The sequence below is a fragment of the Argopecten irradians genome, chromosome 11 (genome assembly GCF_041381155.1).
Source record: "Argopecten irradians isolate NY chromosome 11, Ai_NY, whole genome shotgun sequence".
NCBI lineage: Eukaryota > Metazoa > Mollusca > Bivalvia > Pectinida > Pectinidae > Argopecten > Argopecten irradians.
In genome coordinates, this window is record NC_091144.1 from 13,559,813 (window position 1) to 13,581,595 (window position 21,783).

The 21,783-nt window shown below is 33.8% G+C and overlaps 2 protein-coding genes across 2 annotated transcripts; one reads left to right on the forward strand and one right to left on the reverse strand.

Annotated features, from left to right (window-relative positions):
• Positions 1 to 115: 115 nt before the first annotated feature.
• LOC138334791 (ferritin, heavy subunit-like) lies at positions 116 to 5,738 on the reverse strand. Its single transcript, XM_069283518.1, has 5 exons — positions 5,554 to 5,738; positions 3,483 to 3,592; positions 3,132 to 3,299; positions 2,565 to 2,705; positions 116 to 479 (listed from the first exon to the last, which is right to left on the reverse strand). The coding sequence occupies exons 1-5, from the start codon at positions 5,651 to 5,653 to the stop codon at positions 333 to 335; spliced, it is 666 nt and encodes a 221-aa protein (XP_069139619.1). The 5' UTR covers positions 5,654 to 5,738; the 3' UTR covers positions 116 to 332.
• Positions 5,739 to 6,996: 1,258 nt separating this feature from the next.
• LOC138334792 (soma ferritin-like) lies at positions 6,997 to 18,279 on the forward strand. Its single transcript, XM_069283519.1, has 7 exons — positions 6,997 to 7,155; positions 10,911 to 11,026; positions 14,716 to 14,862; positions 15,247 to 15,318; positions 15,753 to 15,803; positions 16,136 to 16,252; positions 17,965 to 18,279. The coding sequence occupies exons 1-7, from the start codon at positions 7,107 to 7,109 to the stop codon at positions 18,097 to 18,099; spliced, it is 687 nt and encodes a 228-aa protein (XP_069139620.1). The 5' UTR covers positions 6,997 to 7,106; the 3' UTR covers positions 18,100 to 18,279.
• Positions 18,280 to 21,783: the final 3,504 nt, after the last annotated feature.

A 21,783-nucleotide genomic window follows, 5' to 3' on the forward strand; every position in this document is an offset into this window, starting at 1 on the left:
TATGATAGTTACCATACAACTTTTGAGTACATATATTTATACGATGTGATCATAAAATAGAAAGTGAACATCTCCCACTCCAAAACATGTAAAATACGATAATCGCCAAACCTTTGACATGTAACCTCTCTCGTTTAATTTGATTAATTATTATGAATATTCATTTAGTAATTGAAAGTACATGTCATCCTTCAAATCTGTCGATATTAATTTGTACAAAGATCTTGGTTACTTTCAAATACTGATATAAATATCAGATTGGTCATGATTTCAAATCTTAAAGTCATTTTGAACGTGGAGCTAGTTCGCAGATATTGGATGATGTCTTATGACTACGCTAACGATCGATCAAACGTGAATAATCCAAGTTCTGAATTTTCGTTGGCCCGTATCCTCTCGAGTTGAGTCTTCATCTCGGCCACCTCTTTAATCTTCAGGTACTTCTGATCCAAAAACCCGTCCTCTATAAAATGCTTCAGCTGAAAATACCAATGAAATTAGTTTAGAATTTCATTTCCAAATGTTTTATTTCAATTATCTAATTTTTCTTTGTTTTCATACTAAATCTGCTTTCTGATCGGCCGATTTTTTCCACACCACTACCATACGAGGATACAAACAGTTTGCAAATTTCTTTCATATCCTGATGAAATTAAAAATCGTAGCATCAATGCTTAATAAACATAAATATATTCATATATATACAATAAGGTGGATTATATACATACATTGGATTATAGGCCTATATTACTTTAAACAGTATTTTATTCATAAATTGATACATATACATACAATGCATTAGCATATTTCGGAATCATAAACAAGCTTTGAGCTAATATAAATTCCTTTCCCTGCCTATATTAATCATTCCACATATCAACTCGAATGTTGGGGTTTAAAAGATACCCAAATACATAGTCTATATCAATAAATCTTATTATCTATATGTAGCTCAGCGATAAACGTGCCTAATGTGTTATGCCCAGATAGCATGCATCAAAGATTATTATTTAGAACATATGATTACTAGAATGGAAGGCTGGCAACTAAAACATTTGAATTGAGAGATACATATTTCTCCCATATTTCACAGGTATATCCCGTGGTTGCAAGGGAAAAGATATCTCTGCCTTACACAGGGAGGTGTAAGACAGCTCACACGCGCTTGACAGTAACGCGACGTCATTACGTAATATATGCGGCGTAACTGCGGCGCGCATTGTAGATGACGTTATCAATTTTGACGCATAACGACGTTCCTGCGATAATGGCGCGATGAAAAAGCTGGAAACCAGTGGAATTTCATCATTTTTTCTACTAAGTATGGGAGAAAAAGAATCTTACATGGGTCTGTGAAGCGGACAGGGATATCTCAACCCTCGTGAAAGATTTTGGTCGTCAACCCTCGGCAAGACTCGGGTTGACCGGCCAAAATCTTTCACTCGGGTCGAGATATCCCTGTTCACTTCACAGACACATGTCAGATTCTATTACTGTATGCAATGTGAGGGAAATTCCTTTTTGTAATGAGCAAATACACCCTTCAAAGAGGAACCTAATTGAAATTTGTCGATTAATATAATAAACAAACGTAAAATAAACAACGAACGCAATAAATAATCATAATCGTATTTTTTGGGATTAAGGCTATACTTATTACGATTAATAGCTAGCAAATAGTTCAATCTTGTAAAGATATGTACTGAAACGTGTACTTAAAAAAAAAAGTCCAGAGTAATTTTGCGTCCAGCTGACAACCATCTTATTTGACTATTGCACTAGAAATGAGAGGATGAGGACATTACCTCTGTCATTAAGATGGCGTATTCAGCCGTCATTAACTGAACTACATCAATGTACATGTAAGCTGTCAATATGACGTAACCCCTTAACGCCAACCAACAAACCAATCAATAAGATATTAATTTGAAGTTATGTAATTGAATATTTGTCCTTTTAGCAAATTAGAACATATATGTGTTTACAATTTTTAAAGAAAAGTTACAAAATGATATAAGCATGTTCTAATATTAAAAAAAACAACTAGCGAATGAATAGTAAATATTCACAGAAGTTTCGAATAAAACGAATTATTTTTCCATTTACACATTGTGCTGTTTATCACAAATTCGTGTTAGCACTGAAGCCATTAACAACCCAGACATTGATGTCAATGAACTTACTAATGATTCTTAATTTTCTTACCAACGGGAAGATGTCGGTAGCTTTGTTCATTCATAGCTAATATTGATGGATGCCTCAACCAAATAAGTATTAGCTTTGCATGGGAATATGTGTAATATATTACAAATAAACCCATAATTCATTCAATTTCACAATAAATCACAATCTAGATACATGACACTTACAGCTAATATGCCAGGCATTGTATTAGAGAGAATACCGAAAAATGTACCAGTTCACGCAGTGCGTTGGTCATGGAAACCACCATTGCAATTAAGCATAGAATCAAAGTATTAAATAGATACAAAAGCAGGAAAATCAGTTATACTTAAAAGATTATGTATTAAATTGTTGACTTCAATTGATTGTAATAATCTTACATGTGGGAAATTATTCAATACAGCGGCGGTGTGAGTTTTCTTGAATTTATCCAATCGGTCTTTCTGGTCAGCAAGAAGGAAATCAACAACTTTCATTACATAGCTCCAAGCAGTTACGTCGGAATCGTCTCGTTCATAGCACTGAAAATTTATAAAAAACAAATGTTTGATTATTGATAAGCAAATGGATACACAATGAAGTCCCTCGTATTCTAATATTCTATATACAGTGGTGTATGTATCGACTGTGCATTACACAATCGTTAATGTTTAAATCTACCGCATCTGTTTCTTTAATTCGATGATGATCGAAGCACGTTCTCATCTATGGTCTAATGGCATAGGGTGGAGAGCATGCCTAATTGCTATGATATTCCACATAGATTCTCCTGGAATATTTTAGTAATCATAATCATACACAATTCAAATATTTTTAGAAACATTCCAGTTAGTTACACTTTATATCTCGTGAAAGTCGGCGAATGTTAATGTTTTGATAATAACTTACTGTTATTTTCAAAAGCGACCACGTTTATCATCTACCGTGCTTGGTTTTAAGATAGTTACCTGTATGAATTTATCGTTGACGCTGATAGAAGCAAAGTCGTACGTCATCCCTCTCTTCATCAAGTATGCCACCAGCTTGTCTGCATTTTGTCGCTCCATCTCGGATACAGATCGGAAGTATCCCTCAAAGCCTGGGAGGGCCACATAGTGACGCGAGAAACAGTAGGACTAAACAAATCAAATTAATATCTATCAATAATGTATATATAAACTATTTCCCGAAACGTTATAAGCTTGATATGTTGTCTAAGATCACTGGTTTGCTTACAATTATAAACACGACCGTGGCATTACGAACTGTTTATATTGTAGAATTATGCAAGTGAGTTTTGTGAGTAAAGAATACATTACAATTGCTAGGTACTGGTAGTAAGACTGCAGTGACGTCTTGATGTTTCTGTGAAAGAACTGACGTGGTCTCGCTTCATCGAAGCCATACAGCTCATTTGCCGGCTTGGGATCTAGGAAAGAATGGTAAGACAAATTTATAAATTAATTGCTACCATTGATAATAAATATTATGCATTTATGGTCCCTGTAACAGGATGATTATTTACCAGAAAGTGTAATATTTCCCGAAGGTGTAATATATATTCTCGCTCAATTGCATATAGGAACATGAAAATAGATTCGTCTGTTTTACCTTCTACGCAACAATGTCCAGATTAAGCCATGTGGAATATTGTATTACATGTATGTTATTCTATATATGTAATCTTCAAATTGGAGGAAATAAAGATAATAATAGTACGCTGTATTATTCAATGGAAGCGTTGGTGAGTGTAAGGCAAGGGTTCAACTATCACAAAAAAACTCAGCATTCTGTCTCCCAAAATAAACATTCAACACATTGAATGCAGAGAAGGTCATCCCTGAATAACACTGGCAGTTAGGACGTTAATTTCATCAACTAACCAACCAAATTCAACATTTTCACTTATGTTAATATAATCCATTCTTGGAACAATGAATACGTGAAAAGAAGTTTCGTGTTAAAATGGATTCTGCACAATCTTATGATACTATGAGTGAAATCTGAAAACTACAACATGGTAGATACAATATCGTGTTTCTGATTTTGTAAATAATCGATACATTTTTACATTTTTTGTTATGTATATACATGTATGCAAGGGATATTACGGGTATGTTTGATATTAATTAACATGAGTTTAAGTTTATTTGCTTAAAATTTATGTTTCAATGAATGCGTTATTAAGTGAAAAAATGACTGAGAGATTACAATATAATAATGTTTATTTCAATCAAAATGTATTACATGTTTATTCTTGTATACGTCGTATAGTGTGAGGCTCATATGTAGGATCAGTACTGTACTAAATATGTAACCCTCGTGAAATAAAGTTTTTATTATCATACTAATACTAAAAACACGATGACTTTCGTCTGATTCACTATTTCCAATCATTAATTAGTTTTATTTTTCATAACGATTACTACCTGCATATCAATTAAATTTTGAATAATGAATACACCATTTCCATAGCAGTTTCGGTATATGAATTGGAACTGAGTGGCTTTGACCTATATTTAGAATGGTATAGTCTGTAATGGATGTCGCAGAAGACACCTTGTATTCCTGAACACCGCAGTTCTCTTGAAGATAACCTTCAAACAAATCTAGCATTTTCTACTGATAACGTTATCCCTTTATGTCGCCATTTGAATTATGCATCAGGTCTTGTACTTTAAATTTATTAATAAATGGTCTTCAATACAATTAATACAATTCTTCAAACTGCGTTTTCACATTGTAGTTAATGGCTAATGTGTAGAGCTTAACTGTCTGATGCAATCAAGACTATACCTCTCGTATAATCCGTTAAATTACAGAGCGGTGTAGACGGGTGCTATTCTGGTATAATGTAGTTATATTATTGTTGTTAGAATATGATGGAACATAAGAAGATTAGTTATTAGTATTCTGCGCAATCAGATGTATTATTCAAACTGTGCATTTTTATGAAGATGTGCAGCTTTCAATTTTGCGTCATGTGGTGCATGTATAGAATAATGTTTTGACTAATTATTTGAAGTCAAGCATACGTGTTATAAAACATAGGAATATTTGAACAAGCAAAATCTCATCTCTATAATGTTCTTCCATTTTAATGTTGTCGAGGTATTTGACCTCGAGTGAGAATCAATTGTGATGCTTAAGTCTTTGAGTTAAACTTTCGTGTTCGTTTCACTGCGAAATAATTATGACGTGTCGCTCACAAACGCATGACATAACAAACAGTACCTACCCATGAGCTTATATAATTCTGTAATATGCAAATAGAGAATATGGTTATGGCAGCAAGCTAAGTACGTATATTTGACCTATATAATGTATTGTTTTATAGTTTATTCATTTTTCGTTATTTTTATTGCAGACACTGAGATTATCGATACATACCAAAGCTCTGTTCGGCTAGTACAGATTGGCTGTAACACGGCACCACACAGGTTAGCCGCACAAAGGTCGCCACAAACACAGTCACTATCCACATCCGCATCTCTTGTCTGTGGAATCGTAATTGTTGTTCTAATTAACACAAATCAAACGCTAGGCCACCTATCCCTGATATATGACAATACGGTGGCACGGAGTAAACACATGATAAAGACTTTATCAGTGTGAAGGTGCGGGCAAATTTAGTATCAATGTTCTCATACCCTACTTCATCTACCGTAGTATACCTAAACTGTGCCAACAGCTACATAGATTTGTGGAAGTTTTGATTCATCTTCCCTCCATCGTCCGTCATACTTTCCGTAATGTCACTTCATTTAATAACCGGAAGAAAACAACCCTAGGAATGATAACTGTAAGTTAGGGTCTTAGTTTCAGAAGAAACATGAAATGTAAAAATAGCTTAATTGTACATATTTATGCGTTTATACAAAGTAGATTTTAAGCATTTGACACTGTCAACGTTGTTTTGTTCCTATGAAATAAATATTTAAATATCGCCTCATATCACTGTTCGTTATGTCGAAGGTTTCGATGTATTCGATGTTAATAATTATAAAACCAACGAAATTTATTTTAGATACTTTGTTATAACTATTCCAAAACAGATACCCACGGAATAACTAATATAAACTTCAAAAGTACACACGTGTATTTCATTATTACATATGTATTATAATATTTACAAAACGCGTTGCATAAAGTAAAACATACATGTATATGAAAAGGGCAACTTGTGTCCCTGTTACCAATAGAATTTGACCGGGTGGCATTTTCTGTTAAGTTTCTTTGGAAGTAAGCTTCAAAATAATCAGTCTATAAGACGGACAAGAATTTCACTATTCCATAGCATGGTAGATATGTTTACCATAACCTTGTAAAAATGGCCACGACACACAATGATTTACAACATACAGAGAAACCCGTCTTTTATTGACAAAATCTTTGCTATTGAACGCTAACCTAAATAAATCATCAATAATATGGGATAAGGATGATGCAGCACGATTGGATGGAAATGCTATATGGAATATTACAAACCCTCTCTATATCATGTCGGAGACATAAATATCAAGAGTGGATATATTTTGTACAGTTTAAATAGTTTATAGAGCATTAGGGTGATGAAATACACCATTAGGTATTGCATGCTACAAATGCTAAGTTTCTGCAGGCTATCTACTATAGTGTTTTCATTAAAGGTTCATTTTTTCAGAACATCTGTATTTGTAACCTTTTGATAGGGACAACTATGTATAGAGTGGTATATACATGTTATCTTTTATCAATACTGGACAGTTACATAGTATCTTACATCGCTGGTACAGTTACCTTGGTCATTACACTCATAGGGTTCAAATAAATACGTCATTATCAGCGATTGATAACAATACCTTGCCATCTTGTCACGTGATTGACAATCTGTATCCATCGGAGTCCAGGGTTTTTATTATATCATTCGACGCCATTAGACAGCTTATTAACACGGCGAAGTTATGAAGACTCTTGTTGTTCTCATCAGCCTCTGGGCTTGTTGCCTAGCAAGTAAGTTCGCTTAGTACGTTGTTCTGGTTTACTTTTCAACTTGAAATTAAAATTAATGTACATTTAGCTTACATTTGAACTTTTTATATTATACTGATTACTTATTCTTATAATACTTTATATTGGTGTTGTATATGCTAATTTGATAACAAACCTCTGATAACAATTTTTCATAATTTTCATATAATAGTAATATCGTTTCAATGTTTAAAAATGACGCAAAACCCTTACTGTAAAAAATTGTCTAAATCTATACATACGTGGGATTAATCGTTAAAATACATCTACTATACATGACACAACACATACTTCAACAATCTTTTTAATCCACTCTGGTAACTCAAGTTGATAATAAAAACATTGTATATCCGATATTTAACAAGTTATATAATTAAGGGCACATCTTATTAATAACATATTCATATTGATGATACACGATTGGGATAAGACATAATCGCAAATATCGGAGAGCTAGGGCTGCTGTACTCTCCAATCCGTTAACAGTCAAGGTTATCTCTGATATCATATGCTTAAAGTGCACTAGTGTCATATAATATGGGAATATTCATTTATAAATTTTATTTTATAGATTAAAATGTATCGCAGGTGTATATTTATCCAAATGTATTGCAAAGGTATATTTATTATTCTATTTATTAATTATCATTGCTGTATAATGTATGTGTATTTCCTATCAAACTGAGATTGTGAACGTGTACTGAGTTACTCCGTTTGTACTGTAGCTGAGTAACAAATTTGCAACATGGAGACGAATGTGATATACAGCGATATCGCTTATTATCAGAGACATTTAAATATACTATGTAACTATCTGTTATTATTTAGCAAAACTTGTAACGGTAGATAGTTTGGATCTCTTTGATCCCCCACACAGCTCGGCGACGATCAGTTTGCAAAACCGCCCAATCAGGGATTAGTATCGGCGTGAGTTTAACACTTTGATTGACTAATTATAGTTTTGCTTGTAGACTGTGCCAACGTTTGACGGTAAAAGTCTTCTTTTTTTTTGCTTTGCAACTGTTCGGATAATATGCAAATGTTCACATTCGCTAACGCAGCTTGTAGTTTGTAACCGAGTTATTTTTTTATTTGTTACATTAAAGCATTAAAGCAATAATATTTTATTACCATATACATGCATCAATTATTGAAAGTTTGCCTTAGAAGTTAAAAGCCAATACACCAATCGAAAATAATTTATGAAAGAAAATAACTTTTTATAACAGTTTATCAAAAATAGTTCAACGAATCATTTTTGCTATTGTATATCATCTGCGAATTTTCAAATGTGAAACTCTCGGAATATTCAAAATATTATGGAACTAACAGATTTAAACGTATTAAACATTTAAATTACCAATATTTCGACAGTAATGTTGCATGTATGCCAAGGATATTTAATGCAGAGCTTCAGAACTTCCTACTTTCAGATTGTTAGCATACAAGGATGTAAATGTATAATGTTCCTGTTTGATTACAGGTTTCAGTTTGCAAAACGCATTTGAAACTGTATTTAAATCTAGGAAGAAGGAAGAGAAAAAAAAACAATAAAAAAACTCATTCATTTTGCTGATATCGTGCAATTATGTGTTTATTTGGTACAAACAAGGACGTAGATCACTTTTAAAGTCTTGGTACAAACTTTTAAATTGACAAAAATAGCGGAAAAGTGGTCCCGCCTTCTTCCCAAACTATTAGTCAATCAAAATGTTACACTCACACCGATATATAAATGTACTGTTCCCTGATTAGTCGGCCAATCAGAAACGGTTTGCTAACTGATCGTCGCCGAGCTGTGTTGGAGATCAAATTACTTAAAAATAAGTGAAATCGCTGTAAAATGGAAATGTTTATTAGAAATTTTATTTTATAGATTAAAATGTATCGCAGGTGCATATTTATACAAATGTAGGTGTATATTCATATGTTGGTCATAACCACAGGGACCTGACACGCATTTTTAACCAACATTAGTTATATATATATTATAGTATCAAGGGTATAAACTCTTCGGGAGAAAAACCGACCTACATGTATTTAGTCAATGACGTTTTTTTTTTTAAATCTAGCTATTATGGTAAAAAAATACAGAAATAGAAATATTAGTGGTATAGTGATAGGGGGGAACCATTAACTCTCGCAGTTCGCAGACGATACATCATTCATTTAAGATGAATCATTTGATGAAGCTCTGTGTACACCAGACCGTTTTGGACAGAAATCAGGCTTAAAGATAAACCATGAAAAAACAAATGTAATTTGGACTGGAAGTAAAAAGTTCAGTAAAGATGTCTATCATCACAGATGGAAGCTCATTTGGGGCTTGAATTCTCAATAAATATGGATGAAAGGGTTGATATAAATTACAATAAATAAAAATATGGCTCAGTGGTCTAAAAGGATTCTTACACCATTAGAAAGAATATTTGTACTAAAATCCATATTGATTCCAAAATTAAACCATTTTTGTTATATCTTCCAAATCCTAATGACGAAAAAATTGATATGTTGAATAAAACTTTTTTTAACTTATAAAATAAAACGTGATACACTTGTCAAAAACTATGATGAAGGGGGTTTAAAAATGACTGACCTCAGTACATTTATGAAAAAAATCTACCATTAACCTGGATGCGAAGATTGATATTGGCTGAGGAAAAAGAATGGATCTCCATATTTGAAACAAATCGTTTTAGCCCTTCAAATCTTATTGATATTGGAACAGATTATACAAAAATTATAAAACAAACAACAGATGTTGGAAAAATGTATTTGCGGCCTGGTCTGATATGAATTTGAACTAAATAACAAATTATGAAAAGTTATAGAAATCTCCTATTTGGCACAACCCAGTTCTAAAGATAGGCCATGTATCCTTCTTCCAGAAAGAATTGTATCTGAAGGGAGTGAAATATGTTTTATAAATTTAAAGCAAAAATTCAATGTAAAATCGTCAAATTTCTTGTTTTACTGAGGGATATGTGAATCAATTAAAAGTGCCTTGAGATTAAATAAAATTGAAAAAGAATCAAGTTGCATTATCAATAGACCTATTATTCCACATCATATACACATTCTTATAAAAAACAAGAAGGGATGTAAGGATATATATAGCAATCTGACAAAATCAATACAAAATATAAACACTGCAGAATTGAAATGGCTTTTAAATCCCAACATTCAAATAGAAAACTGGAAACAAATATACACAATATCTTCAAAATAACACAAGACACTACAATACAATGGTTCCAATACAGGCTGCAACACAGAATTCTTCCCCTAAATATGTACTTAAAAAACATTGGAGTAAAGAATTGCAACAAATGTAATTTATGTAATATAGAAACTGAAAGCATCGTACATTTATTTTGGGAATGTGATGAAACTAAAATTCTTTGGCAACACCTAATAGATGGATAAAAATAAAATCGATACAAATGTAGAACTAGTTCTTATGTCAATCCTATTCGGGAAAAACAACAGTTATCAAACTTACTTTCCCTTAAATTTTTTAATACTTCATACAAAATACTTTATCTATGTTTCTTCCAGAAAAGGTAATAAGCTTACTTTCAATGATATTAAAAAGTACGTGTTTATCTAATTGTTATTAAACAGCTTGAATACTGATATCTAATTAAATTTTGCATTTGACTGCTGTATCATTATGGGAAGTGAATGTTATTGTATGATTTCAGATTGAGATGATACATATATTTTTCCATTCATAGCTATCCCAGTGAACAACGTAAAAACTGTCCTGGATCAATTTGGCGACACCAAAATAGAAAAGGTGGTAGCACAAATCAACAAGGAGCAGATGGCGAGCTACTTCTACCAGGCATACGTAAGAACACATTAGTATCACTTCTATCAGTTAAATGTAATGAAACATTAGTATTACCTCTACCAGTCATAGGTAAGGACACATTAGTATTACCCCTACCAGGCATAAGTAAGGACACATTAGTATTACCTCTACCGGACAAACGTAAGGACACATTAGTGTTACCCCTACCAGACATACGTAAGGACACATTAGTGTTACCCATACCAGACATACGTAAGGGGAAATTTGTATTACCCCTACCACGCATACGTAAGGACACATTAGTATTACCCCTACCAGGCATGCGTAAGGACACATTAGTATTACCTCTACCAGACATACGTACGGACACATTAGTATTACCTTTACCAGTCATACGTAAGGATACATTAGTATTACCTTTACCAGTCATACGTAAGGACACATTTTTATTACCTTTACCAGTCATACGTAAGGACACATTAGTAATACCCCTACCAGTAATACGTAAGGACACATTAGTATTACCTTTACCAGTCATACGTAAGGACACATTAGTGTTACCCCTACCAGACATACGTAAGGACACATTAGTATTACCTTTACCAGTCATACGTAAGGACACATTAGTATTACCTCTACCAGACATACGTACGGACACATTAGTATTACCTTTACCAGTCATACGTAAGGACACATTAGTATTACCTTTACCAGTCATACGTAAGGACACATTAGTATTACCTTTACCAGTCATACGTAAGGACACATTAGTATTACCTCTACCGGACATACGTAAGGACACATTAGTATTACCTCTACCAGACATACGTAAGGACACATTAGTATTACCTCTACCGGACATACGTACGGACACATTAGTATTACCTTTACCAGTCATACGTAAGGACACATTAGTATTACCTTTACCAGTCATACGTAAGGACACATTAGTATTACCTTTACCAGTCATACGTAAGGACACATTAGTAATACCCCTACCAGTAATACGTAAGGACACATTAGTATTACCTCTACCGGACATACGTAAGGACACATTAGTGTTACCCCTACCAGACATACGTAAGGACACATTAGTATTACCTTTACCAGTCATACGTAAGGACACATTAGTATTACCTCTACCAGACATACGTACGGACACATTAGCATTACCTTTACCAGTCATACGTAAGGACACATTAGTATTACCTCTACCAGACATACGTACGGACACATTAGTATTACCTTTACCAGTCATACGTAAGGACACATTAGTATTACCTTTACCAGTCATACGTAAGGACACATTAGTATTACCTTTACCAGTCATACGTAAGGACACATTAGTATTACCTTTACCAGTCATACGTAAGGACACATTAGTATTACCTTTACCAGTCATACGTAAGGACACATTAGTAATACCCCTACCAGTAATACGTAAGGACACATTAGTGTTACCTCTACCAGACATACGTAAGGACACATTAGTATTACCTCTACCAGACATACGTAAGGACACATTAGTATTACCTCTACCAGACATACGTAAGGACACATTAGTATAACCTCTACCAGACATACGTAAGGACACATTAGTGTTACCTCTACCAGACATACGTAAGGACACATTAGTATTACCTCTACCAGACATACGTAAGGACACATTAGTATTACCTCTACCAGACATACGTAAGGACACATTAGTATTACCTCTACCAGACATACGTAAGGACACATTAGTGTTACCTCTATCAGACATACGTAAGTACACATTAGTGTTACCTCTACCAGTCATACGTAAGGACACATTAGTGTTACCCCTACCAGTCATACGTAAGGACACATTAGTGTTACCCCTACCAGTCATACGTAAGGACACATTAGTATTACCTCTACTAGACATACGTAAGGACACATTAGTATTTCCTCTACCAGGCATACGTAAGGACACATTAGTATTATCTCTACCAGACATACGTACGGACACATTAGTATTACCCCTACCAGTCATACGTAAGGACACATTAGTGTTACCTCTACCAGACATACGTACGGACACATTAGTATTACCCCTACCAGGCATACGTAAGGACACATTAGTATTACCTCTACCAGACATACGTACGGACACATTAGTATTACCCCTACCAGTCATACGTAAGGACACATTAGTGTTACCTCTACCAGACATACGTACGGACACATTAGTATTACCTCTACCAGACATACGTAAGGACACATTAGTATTACCTCTACCAGACATACGCAAGGACGCATTAGTATTACCTCTACCAGACATACGTAAGGACACATTAGTATTACCTCTACCAGACATACGTAAGGACACATTAGTGTTACCTCTACCAGACATACGTAAGGACACATTAGTATTATCTCTACCAGACATACGTAAGGACACATTAGTATTACCTCTACCAGACATACGTAAGGACACATTAGTGTTACCTCTACCAGTCATAGGTAAGGACTCCTTAGTATTACCTTTACCAGGCATACGTAAGGACACATTAGTATTACCCCTACCAGACATACGTAAGGACATTTTAGTGTTATCCCTACCAGTCATACGTAAGGACACATTAGTGTTACCCCTACCAGTCATACGTAAGGACACATTAGTATTACCTCTACCAGTCATACGTAAGGACACATTAGTATTACCTTTACCAGTCATATGTAAGGACACATTAGTAATACCCCTACCAGTCATAGGTAAGGACACATTAGTATTACCTCTACCAGACATACCTAAGGACACATTAGTATTACCTCTACCAGACATACGTAAGGACACATAAGTATTACCCCTACCAGACATACCTAAGGACACATTAGTATTACCTCTACCAGACATACCTAAGGACACATTAGTATTACCTCTACCAGACATACGTAAGGACACAATAGTATTACCTCTACCAGACATACCTAAGGACACATTAGTATTACCTCTACCAGACATACCTAAGGACACATTAGTATAACCTCTACCAGACATACGTAAGGACACATTAGTATTACCTCTACCAGACATACGTAAGGACACATTAGTATTACCTCTACCACGCATACGTAAGGACACATTAGTGTTACCCCTACCAGACATACGTAAGGACACATTAGAATTACCTCTACCAGACATACGTAAGGACACATTAGTATTACCTCTCAGGTATTAAGTACTTTGTCTTTACGCTAAGGAGAGGTTATAAGACTCTTTTATAAGTGGATATGGAGGATAGGGTAATTTTACCCGAGGGTTACAAACTGTTGTAAAACCCGAGGCTTGCAAAGGATTTTACAATATTTTGTGATCCTGGGGATAGAATATATCTATCCTTAATATCCACATATGGAAGAGTACTTTTTAATCATATTTCGACGTTTTATTACAATTTGACAATTATAATGCCCCGCCATTTTGTTGGAAAATTAATTCGAAGAAAACTGCGACTGCGCATGAAAATTGCTTGATACTTTTAACTCAAATCCCATTGCTTTCATCTTATATAGTAATTATAGTTTTGTTTCCGTAAAAACATGTTTAATGTTGGCTTTTTTCGAGAAAATAGTATTTTTGTTGACGCCACGAGGTTGGTTTAGAAATCATACATTTTTTTCTATTTATAAAAAATACATGACTATCATAGCTTTTACATGATTTTTGTACCAAAATAACATTTGCTAACCTTTTCCCACAGAGTAAATTCTTTAAACGTGGAGATGTTGCATTAGACGGATTTTCCAAGTGGTTTGCCGCAGCAGCAAAAGAGGAAAATGACCATGCTGAGAAATTAATGGACTACCTGAACATGAGGGGAGCACAGATTGACTTGAATACAGTCACAGTAAGTAGGAAATATATTGCTAAACGTTAGTATACTGTATTTCCATATATGTCACAGGATACATACAAAATATGATAAATTACTTCATGTGACATTTGGGATAAACCACATCATAAATGTCTGTAGCAGCCTTTTGTGAAAACAAAAAGCAAATAGATTTCATTTGTTGGCCAGTTCAGATAGGAATGCTTCAATATTTCTAAAACAAAGTTTTTTGAAATGAAGAGTAACGTGTTGAAATTTGACTAGTGGTGCTACAAAAAACAAAATAAGTATATATCAAGATAGTTTTAATTGGGCATTAATGTAACAAATCGAAAAATGATACTTTATGCTTAAAGTAAACCAGAAACATTTACAATAAATTTGTTTCTATCTAAACAGCTTCAAGATGTGTGCAACAAAGTATCAGAAAAACTCGCCAATTTCCCTCAGTTCGGCAGAAATGAAGCTTGTGTAAGTTTTTAAATTATTACTTTTAATGCTATAACAAGAGTTATGCATACAATTTACATTACTGATTGTTAATAAAAATGAAAAAAAAATTGTCTGATTATGTATCGAATAATCAAATTGTATGTTTTCTTTAACGATATTCCAATTGCTGAAGTATTACTTTTAACACGACCTAGAGCAAGCAATCAGTCATGAGACACCGACATTAACTAAATGTGAGGTAGATGCTGAGATGTTGTATCAAATATTAAAATTTTCTAGCATGATATGCTTTAACGTTAAGAAATATTAGTGTCTAGTTTGAATGACTAAGAACAATGGAGCCATCCGATGAAGTAATGTGCATGCATAATGTAATGTTTGTGTTGTGAAAGGACAATTGAAATATGTGTACATTAATCGGATAACGATCATATCTTCTTTTCATTTTTTAGATCTGTAACTTTATGTCCCGAGACCAGGTTCACTCAGATACTGAATGTTTGGTAAGTACATTTTAGTGTATTTTATGTATATGATATTTAAAAATACGTTTTCTTTTTGTTATGGTTGCAATGGAATAATGATAACTGGCCACGTGTAAATTATGTAATCCTGGCTTATTGACCTTGGGTATCGAATTTAATGCTAAATATGTATGCCTCATTGTCAGTGAGATGAGAGCATGGCAAACATTTTACATATTACAAATTTTAGCATCCGAAGTACAAATCAAATGTTATGGTGAGAAGTAACTTTTTTTTTATAAATGTTATGGTGAGAAGTAACACACATCAACAAAATTTCATTTTAATACTTTGCATACAAACTTTTACAGAAAGGCCCAAGTAAATGGTTCTCCGGCCTCCAGGCTATGGAAGACTCGCTTGTCCTTGAGAGATACGTGAATGACGAACTCCTCACGCTTCACAGTGAAACATCTAGCGACCCACACGTAAGTAAATATGACGCAACTAACTAGTAATAGAAACAATAACAGAATAATGACCCACAACTAAGTAAATATGACGCAACTAACTAGTAATAGTAATGATGAAAGAACAATGACACACATGTAAGTAAATATGACGCAACTAACTAGTAATAGTAATGATAAAAGAACAATGACACACAAGTAGGTAAATATGACGCAACTAACTAGTAATAGTAATAATAAAAGAACAATGACACACAAGTAAGTAAATATGACGCAACTAACTAGTAATAGTAATGATAAAAGAACAATGACACACAAGTAAGTAAATATGACGCAACTAACTAGTAATAGTAATGATAAAAGAACAATGACACACAAGTTAGTAAATATGACGCAACTAACTAGTAATAGTAATGATAAAAGAACAATGACACACAAGTAGGTAAATATGACGCAACTAACTAGTAATAGTAATAATAAAAGAACAATGACACACAAGTAAGTAAATATGACGCAACTAACTAGTAATAGTAATGATAAAAGAACAATGATACACAAGTAAGTAAATATGACGCAACTAACTAGTAATAGTAATGATAAAAGAACAATGACACACAAGTAAGTAAATATGACGCAACTAACTAGTAATAGTAATGATAAAAGAACAATGACACACAAGTAAGTAAATATGACGCAACTCGCAACTAACTAGTAATAGTAATGATAAAAGAACAATGACACACAAGTAAGTAAATATGACGCAACTAACTAGTAATAGTAATGATAAAAGAACAATGATACACAAGTAAGTAAATATGACGCAACTAACTAGTAATAGTAATGATAAAAGAACAATGACACACAAGTAAGTAAATATGACGCAACTAACTAGTAATAGTAATGATAAAAGAACAATGATACACAAGTAAGTAAATATGACGCAACTAACTAGTAATAGTAATGATAAAAGAACAATGACACACAAGTAAGTAAATATGACGCAACTAACTAGTAATAGTAATGATAAAAGAACAATGACACACAAGTAAGTAAATATGACGCAACTAACTAGTAATAGTAATAATAAAAGAACAATGACACACAAGTAAGTAAATATGACGCAACTAACTAGTAATAGTAATGATAAAAGAACAATGACACACAAGTAGGTAAATATGATGCAACTAACTAGTAATAGTAATAATAAAAGAACAATGACACACAAGTAGGTAAATATGACGCAACTAACTAGTAATAGTAATGATAAAAGAACAATGACACACAAGTAAGTAAATATGACGCAACTAACTAGTAATAGTAATGATAAAAGAACAATGACACACAAGTAAGTAAATATGACGCAACTAACTAGTAATAGTAACATTAACAGTACTATGATCCACATGTAAGTTGAGATTGATTAAAATTCCAGGAAAGTATAGAACAATGAAGATTTATATAAATTATTAATACATTAGACATTATGTATACCACATTTAATGTTGAATTTCTTGTTTCCATCATTATATCTTTCATCAGTCGGTACGTCTGTGTTATGTTTACTGATAAAGGAAATCTATAAAGTATTAGTCTAGTAACAGACAGAGTAATGTAGACAATACACCAATAACTAACCAAATTGTAACTATAAAGCATTTTTTTATTAGGATCACAATTCATAATCATGTCATAGAGACTATTTTCACTAATGAAGCATCATTTGTTGACAGCTTGGCCACATGTTGGAACACGAGTTCCTGGGTGAACAGATAGACTCTATCAAACAGTATGGAGACTATATCACTACGCTTAACCGTGTTGGTGCTGGACTTGGAGAGTACGAGTTCGACAAGACGCTCCAGTAATATGGTCTTCAGCGGTAGCGCCTACAAATAATCAGAGCGCTACAATAATCTATACTCTTTCGATGTGATGTTGTTTTAAACTGATAATAGAAACTACTTCACAGTCCACAAAAACTTTTGTGAACATGATCGTTGTGAATAAAAAGATATGTGTCAATGATTAAAAAATGTGATAGCTGAGATTTTGTTCCGTTTTGGTAAGTTCGAAAGTCATTTTCTTGTGAATGAGATTATAAGACTAATGAGAGAAAAACATATTATTGAATGATAGACATTATATGGCCGTTTATTTTCTCGGAATGATATGTTCGCATTTACGCGAAAAATGGCTGGGATTGCGAAAATTGTGTCTGCGAAATATTTAGTTCAAAAGCCATATGGCCAAATTTTGAGATAGCTAAAATTTTCGGTTCTAATTTTCAGTTTAAATCACGAAAAGATTGACCAGGTAAATAACCGGCTATACTTCACAATGATGGGGAGACAACTGAAAAACATAACATAAAACCTAATAACAGATGAACATAACATAAAACCTAATAACAGATGAACATAACATAAAACCTAATAACAGATGAACATAACATAAAACCTAATAACAGATGAACATAACATAAAACCTAATAACAGATGAACATAACATAAAACCTAATAACAGATGAACATAACATGGATATAGGATCTTACATGAGTGATCATTTCATATGAGATTTTATGAAACGAGTCTAAGAAGTTTTTATTTTTGCGAGCCTTGGGGAGCAAAAATTAAAACTTCGAAACGATAGAAGATACTTTTTTCACATAGCTACAAATACTTGCATAACAAAGAATTTACGTCAATATTTATTCCAAAAATCCAGCAGATGCCGCCATTTCGTCCCGCCGTCCTCGTAATCCTGACGTCACATCATTTTTTCTGACGTTATTTTATGTTTCTGTAAACTTCACAATGGATTTCTAGCCAATGAAAATCGCCCCAGGTCATATTACACTAGTGACATACGAAAAAATATTACACGGGCGAAATCACTAGATATCAGACAGATTATGTGATAAAACCTAATAACAGATGAAAATAACATATAATCTAATAACAGATGAACATAACATACAACCTTATAACGGATGAACATAACATATTACCTTATTATTATATTGCTGTGTGTTTTGCTCGCTCCTGATTGGCTGAAACTACACTTTTCCGCCACGATATTATACAATTATCGACCTATTTTCAGGTGGATACGTGAGTTAACTATCCGAGTAAATGATATATCCCGAGGCCGGAGGCCAAGGGTTATATCATTTTCGAGGGTTGATAACTCACCGTATCTATCTTAAAATAGGTTGATAACTGTTTTATTATATGACACTTACGTGATATTAACCTGGCTCTTCAAAAAGACTTAACTACAAAAAACAGGATGATATTTGCAAACTTTCTGAAAAGTAGTTACATGTAGTATTTGGAAAATATTCAAAAGCTTCTTGCTAACGGTGTAGACGGGTAGAACCGGAATATTGTATTAACTGCGGCCCGTCCAGCATTCTTGAACGTTTTCCATAAATTGAAGTTTGCAGTTGCCTTCCGCCATATATGTTGCCGACAATAATAATGACGTCACAATAGATTATCCCGACGTCATTGAATGAGGCAAACTACCGTTACGCTATATTTGGGTACGACTCGACCTCTATTTGTGACACAGGTTGCTGGACTCAAAATACTTTTGAGAAACGTATGGTTCCAATCAAAATACAGCAAAAGCACGTGTCATATAATAAATCACGATATCCGCCAGAAAATTCCACACTATGCATCATGACGTCATCCCAGGTTGATATAAGATTCCAAAACCCACAGGCCGTACCCAAATATCGAAATCTTGCATTGTGATGTTATGTAAAATGACGTCACTGGTATTTTTTCTGATTGTTTCCCTTCAAGTACAACTGTTTGGATGCGGTGTGATAAGAAGTCTGTAATCCATGTAAGTGTTTGTCCTGTAATACCGTAATATTTGAGTTTGTATCTATAATCGCTTACAAAAGTACAACCGTGCTCCATGTTTATTTAAGGAATAATCTCGAAATTATAACCATCAAAAAAGTAAAAAATACAGTCATTACAACCCTAGTTGGCGATTATCATAAAGTGCTGAAGGACAATTCCCCGTGAAAATGTGCATATGCCTGGTTGCAAATGGTCGTTAAAAAGCCATAAAACATCTTATTACGATGCTCTGCTTCAAAGTATGGATCTAAATGATATCTTCTGTGTTTACATGTCTTACATCGATGCTCTGTTTCTTCGCGTTTACCTTAAATGTGCCAACCGTAGTCATTTTAAATTTCGCGGGTGGCCATGTTGTTTACATTGCCTACGACGGAAGCGGAAAGTCGGGATACCCACTCAATGCCATTTCTGCGCATGTCTGCATAAATTAGTGAAGAGGTCTATAAGTTTCCAATGGGTCCAGGTCGTACCCAAATATAGCGTAAAGGAAATTTCCTTGACGTCAAACATCTATTGTGACGTCATCATTCAGCGAGATGTGTCGGGGAGCCGCAGGTTTACTGGAATCAATGTGACTCTGCCAATATTTGTGTGTACATTTTTGTCATATTTTTCAAATAATATACAAAAAGTATTACGTGGTGTTGTCTCTATTTTATTGATATCATCAGCCTTCGTTTTTCTCTTCAAAATTATTCAACATGACTATTGTGTATTGGGGAGAGGGGTTGCTCAATATAATGAAGAGGAAATATATGTACATGAGTAACCATGACAAAAATAATTCGATAGTACAAACATGTATATTTAATGAGAATACATTGAACACATTTCGAACGCCATTGCATAAGCAATTTCTGAAGGAATCGAGGTGTCTACTTCATCTATGTAAACATAGGTAACATAATACTAGTCATTCTTGCACAAAACATGCCTCCTTTAATTATATAATTATGGCTTAATCCTGAGGACACACTAATGGATTACATTATAAACCTACATGACTAAATACGTCAGTCAGAAGGCTGTATACACACTCCAAATACTCGATGTCTTGAATAGCCATGCAGTATTTGTTTTGTAAGTGTACCCGTATCAAAATATGGAATATAACAACACCACTTTGTCAGGACCACAATGGAGAACCAGCTGAAGAGGCACTGTTCATCGTGATTGCCAAAACACGTTACAAAGAGGCCACAGACAATTATAAGTTAAAATCGTGAAAGTTCTTCGAATTTCGAATGAAATTTCACATATACGACCATGTATCAAGCAATGTTCAGCTACGTTGTATCAAGGTACTAAGAAAGAATTTTAACATATCTGTTTGAAGTAAGAGGTCATTACAGAGATCTTTGAATTCGAATAGATTGTGAAAAAATGGGTTGAAGCGCAAACAACTATTGCTTCGGGTAAATGTTGGCTTATTGCACTTGGTCGACGAAGATTTAATTCAAATAATGGACGACACACGGTCAACAAGTGTTGCTGAAGTCAGATGATTCTAATTGCATCACAAAACAAACGATGCAAAAATGAAAGCATTCAAATTAGTAAGATTGATGAGGAGATATACGTATTATACAGGGTGTGTTTTAACGACAAATACAATGTATAATATATAAAACGCAGGCGACAGTACAAGTAAGTGCATTTACCAGCGT

Coding starts and splice junctions, on each gene's coding strand:
- LOC138334791 (XM_069283518.1), bottom strand. CDS start 5,653: ATGCGGATGTGGATAGTGACTGTGTTTGTGGCGACCTTTGTGCGGCTA. Junction 3,593..5,553: donor ACTAGCCGAACAGAGCTTTG/GTATGTATCGAT, acceptor ATTCTTTCCTAG/ATCCCAAGCCGGCAAATGAG. Junction 2,706..3,131: donor TCAACGATAAATTCATACAG/GTAACTATCTTA, acceptor ATAAATTTTCAG/TGCTATGAACGAGACGATTC.
- LOC138334792 (XM_069283519.1), top strand. CDS start 7,107: ATGAAGACTCTTGTTGTTCTCATCAGCCTCTGGGCTTGTTGCCTAGCA. Junction 7,156..10,910: donor CTGGGCTTGTTGCCTAGCAA/GTAAGTTCGCTT, acceptor TTCCATTCATAG/CTATCCCAGTGAACAACGTA. Junction 15,804..16,135: donor ACTCAGATACTGAATGTTTG/GTAAGTACATTT, acceptor AAACTTTTACAG/AAAGGCCCAAGTAAATGGTT.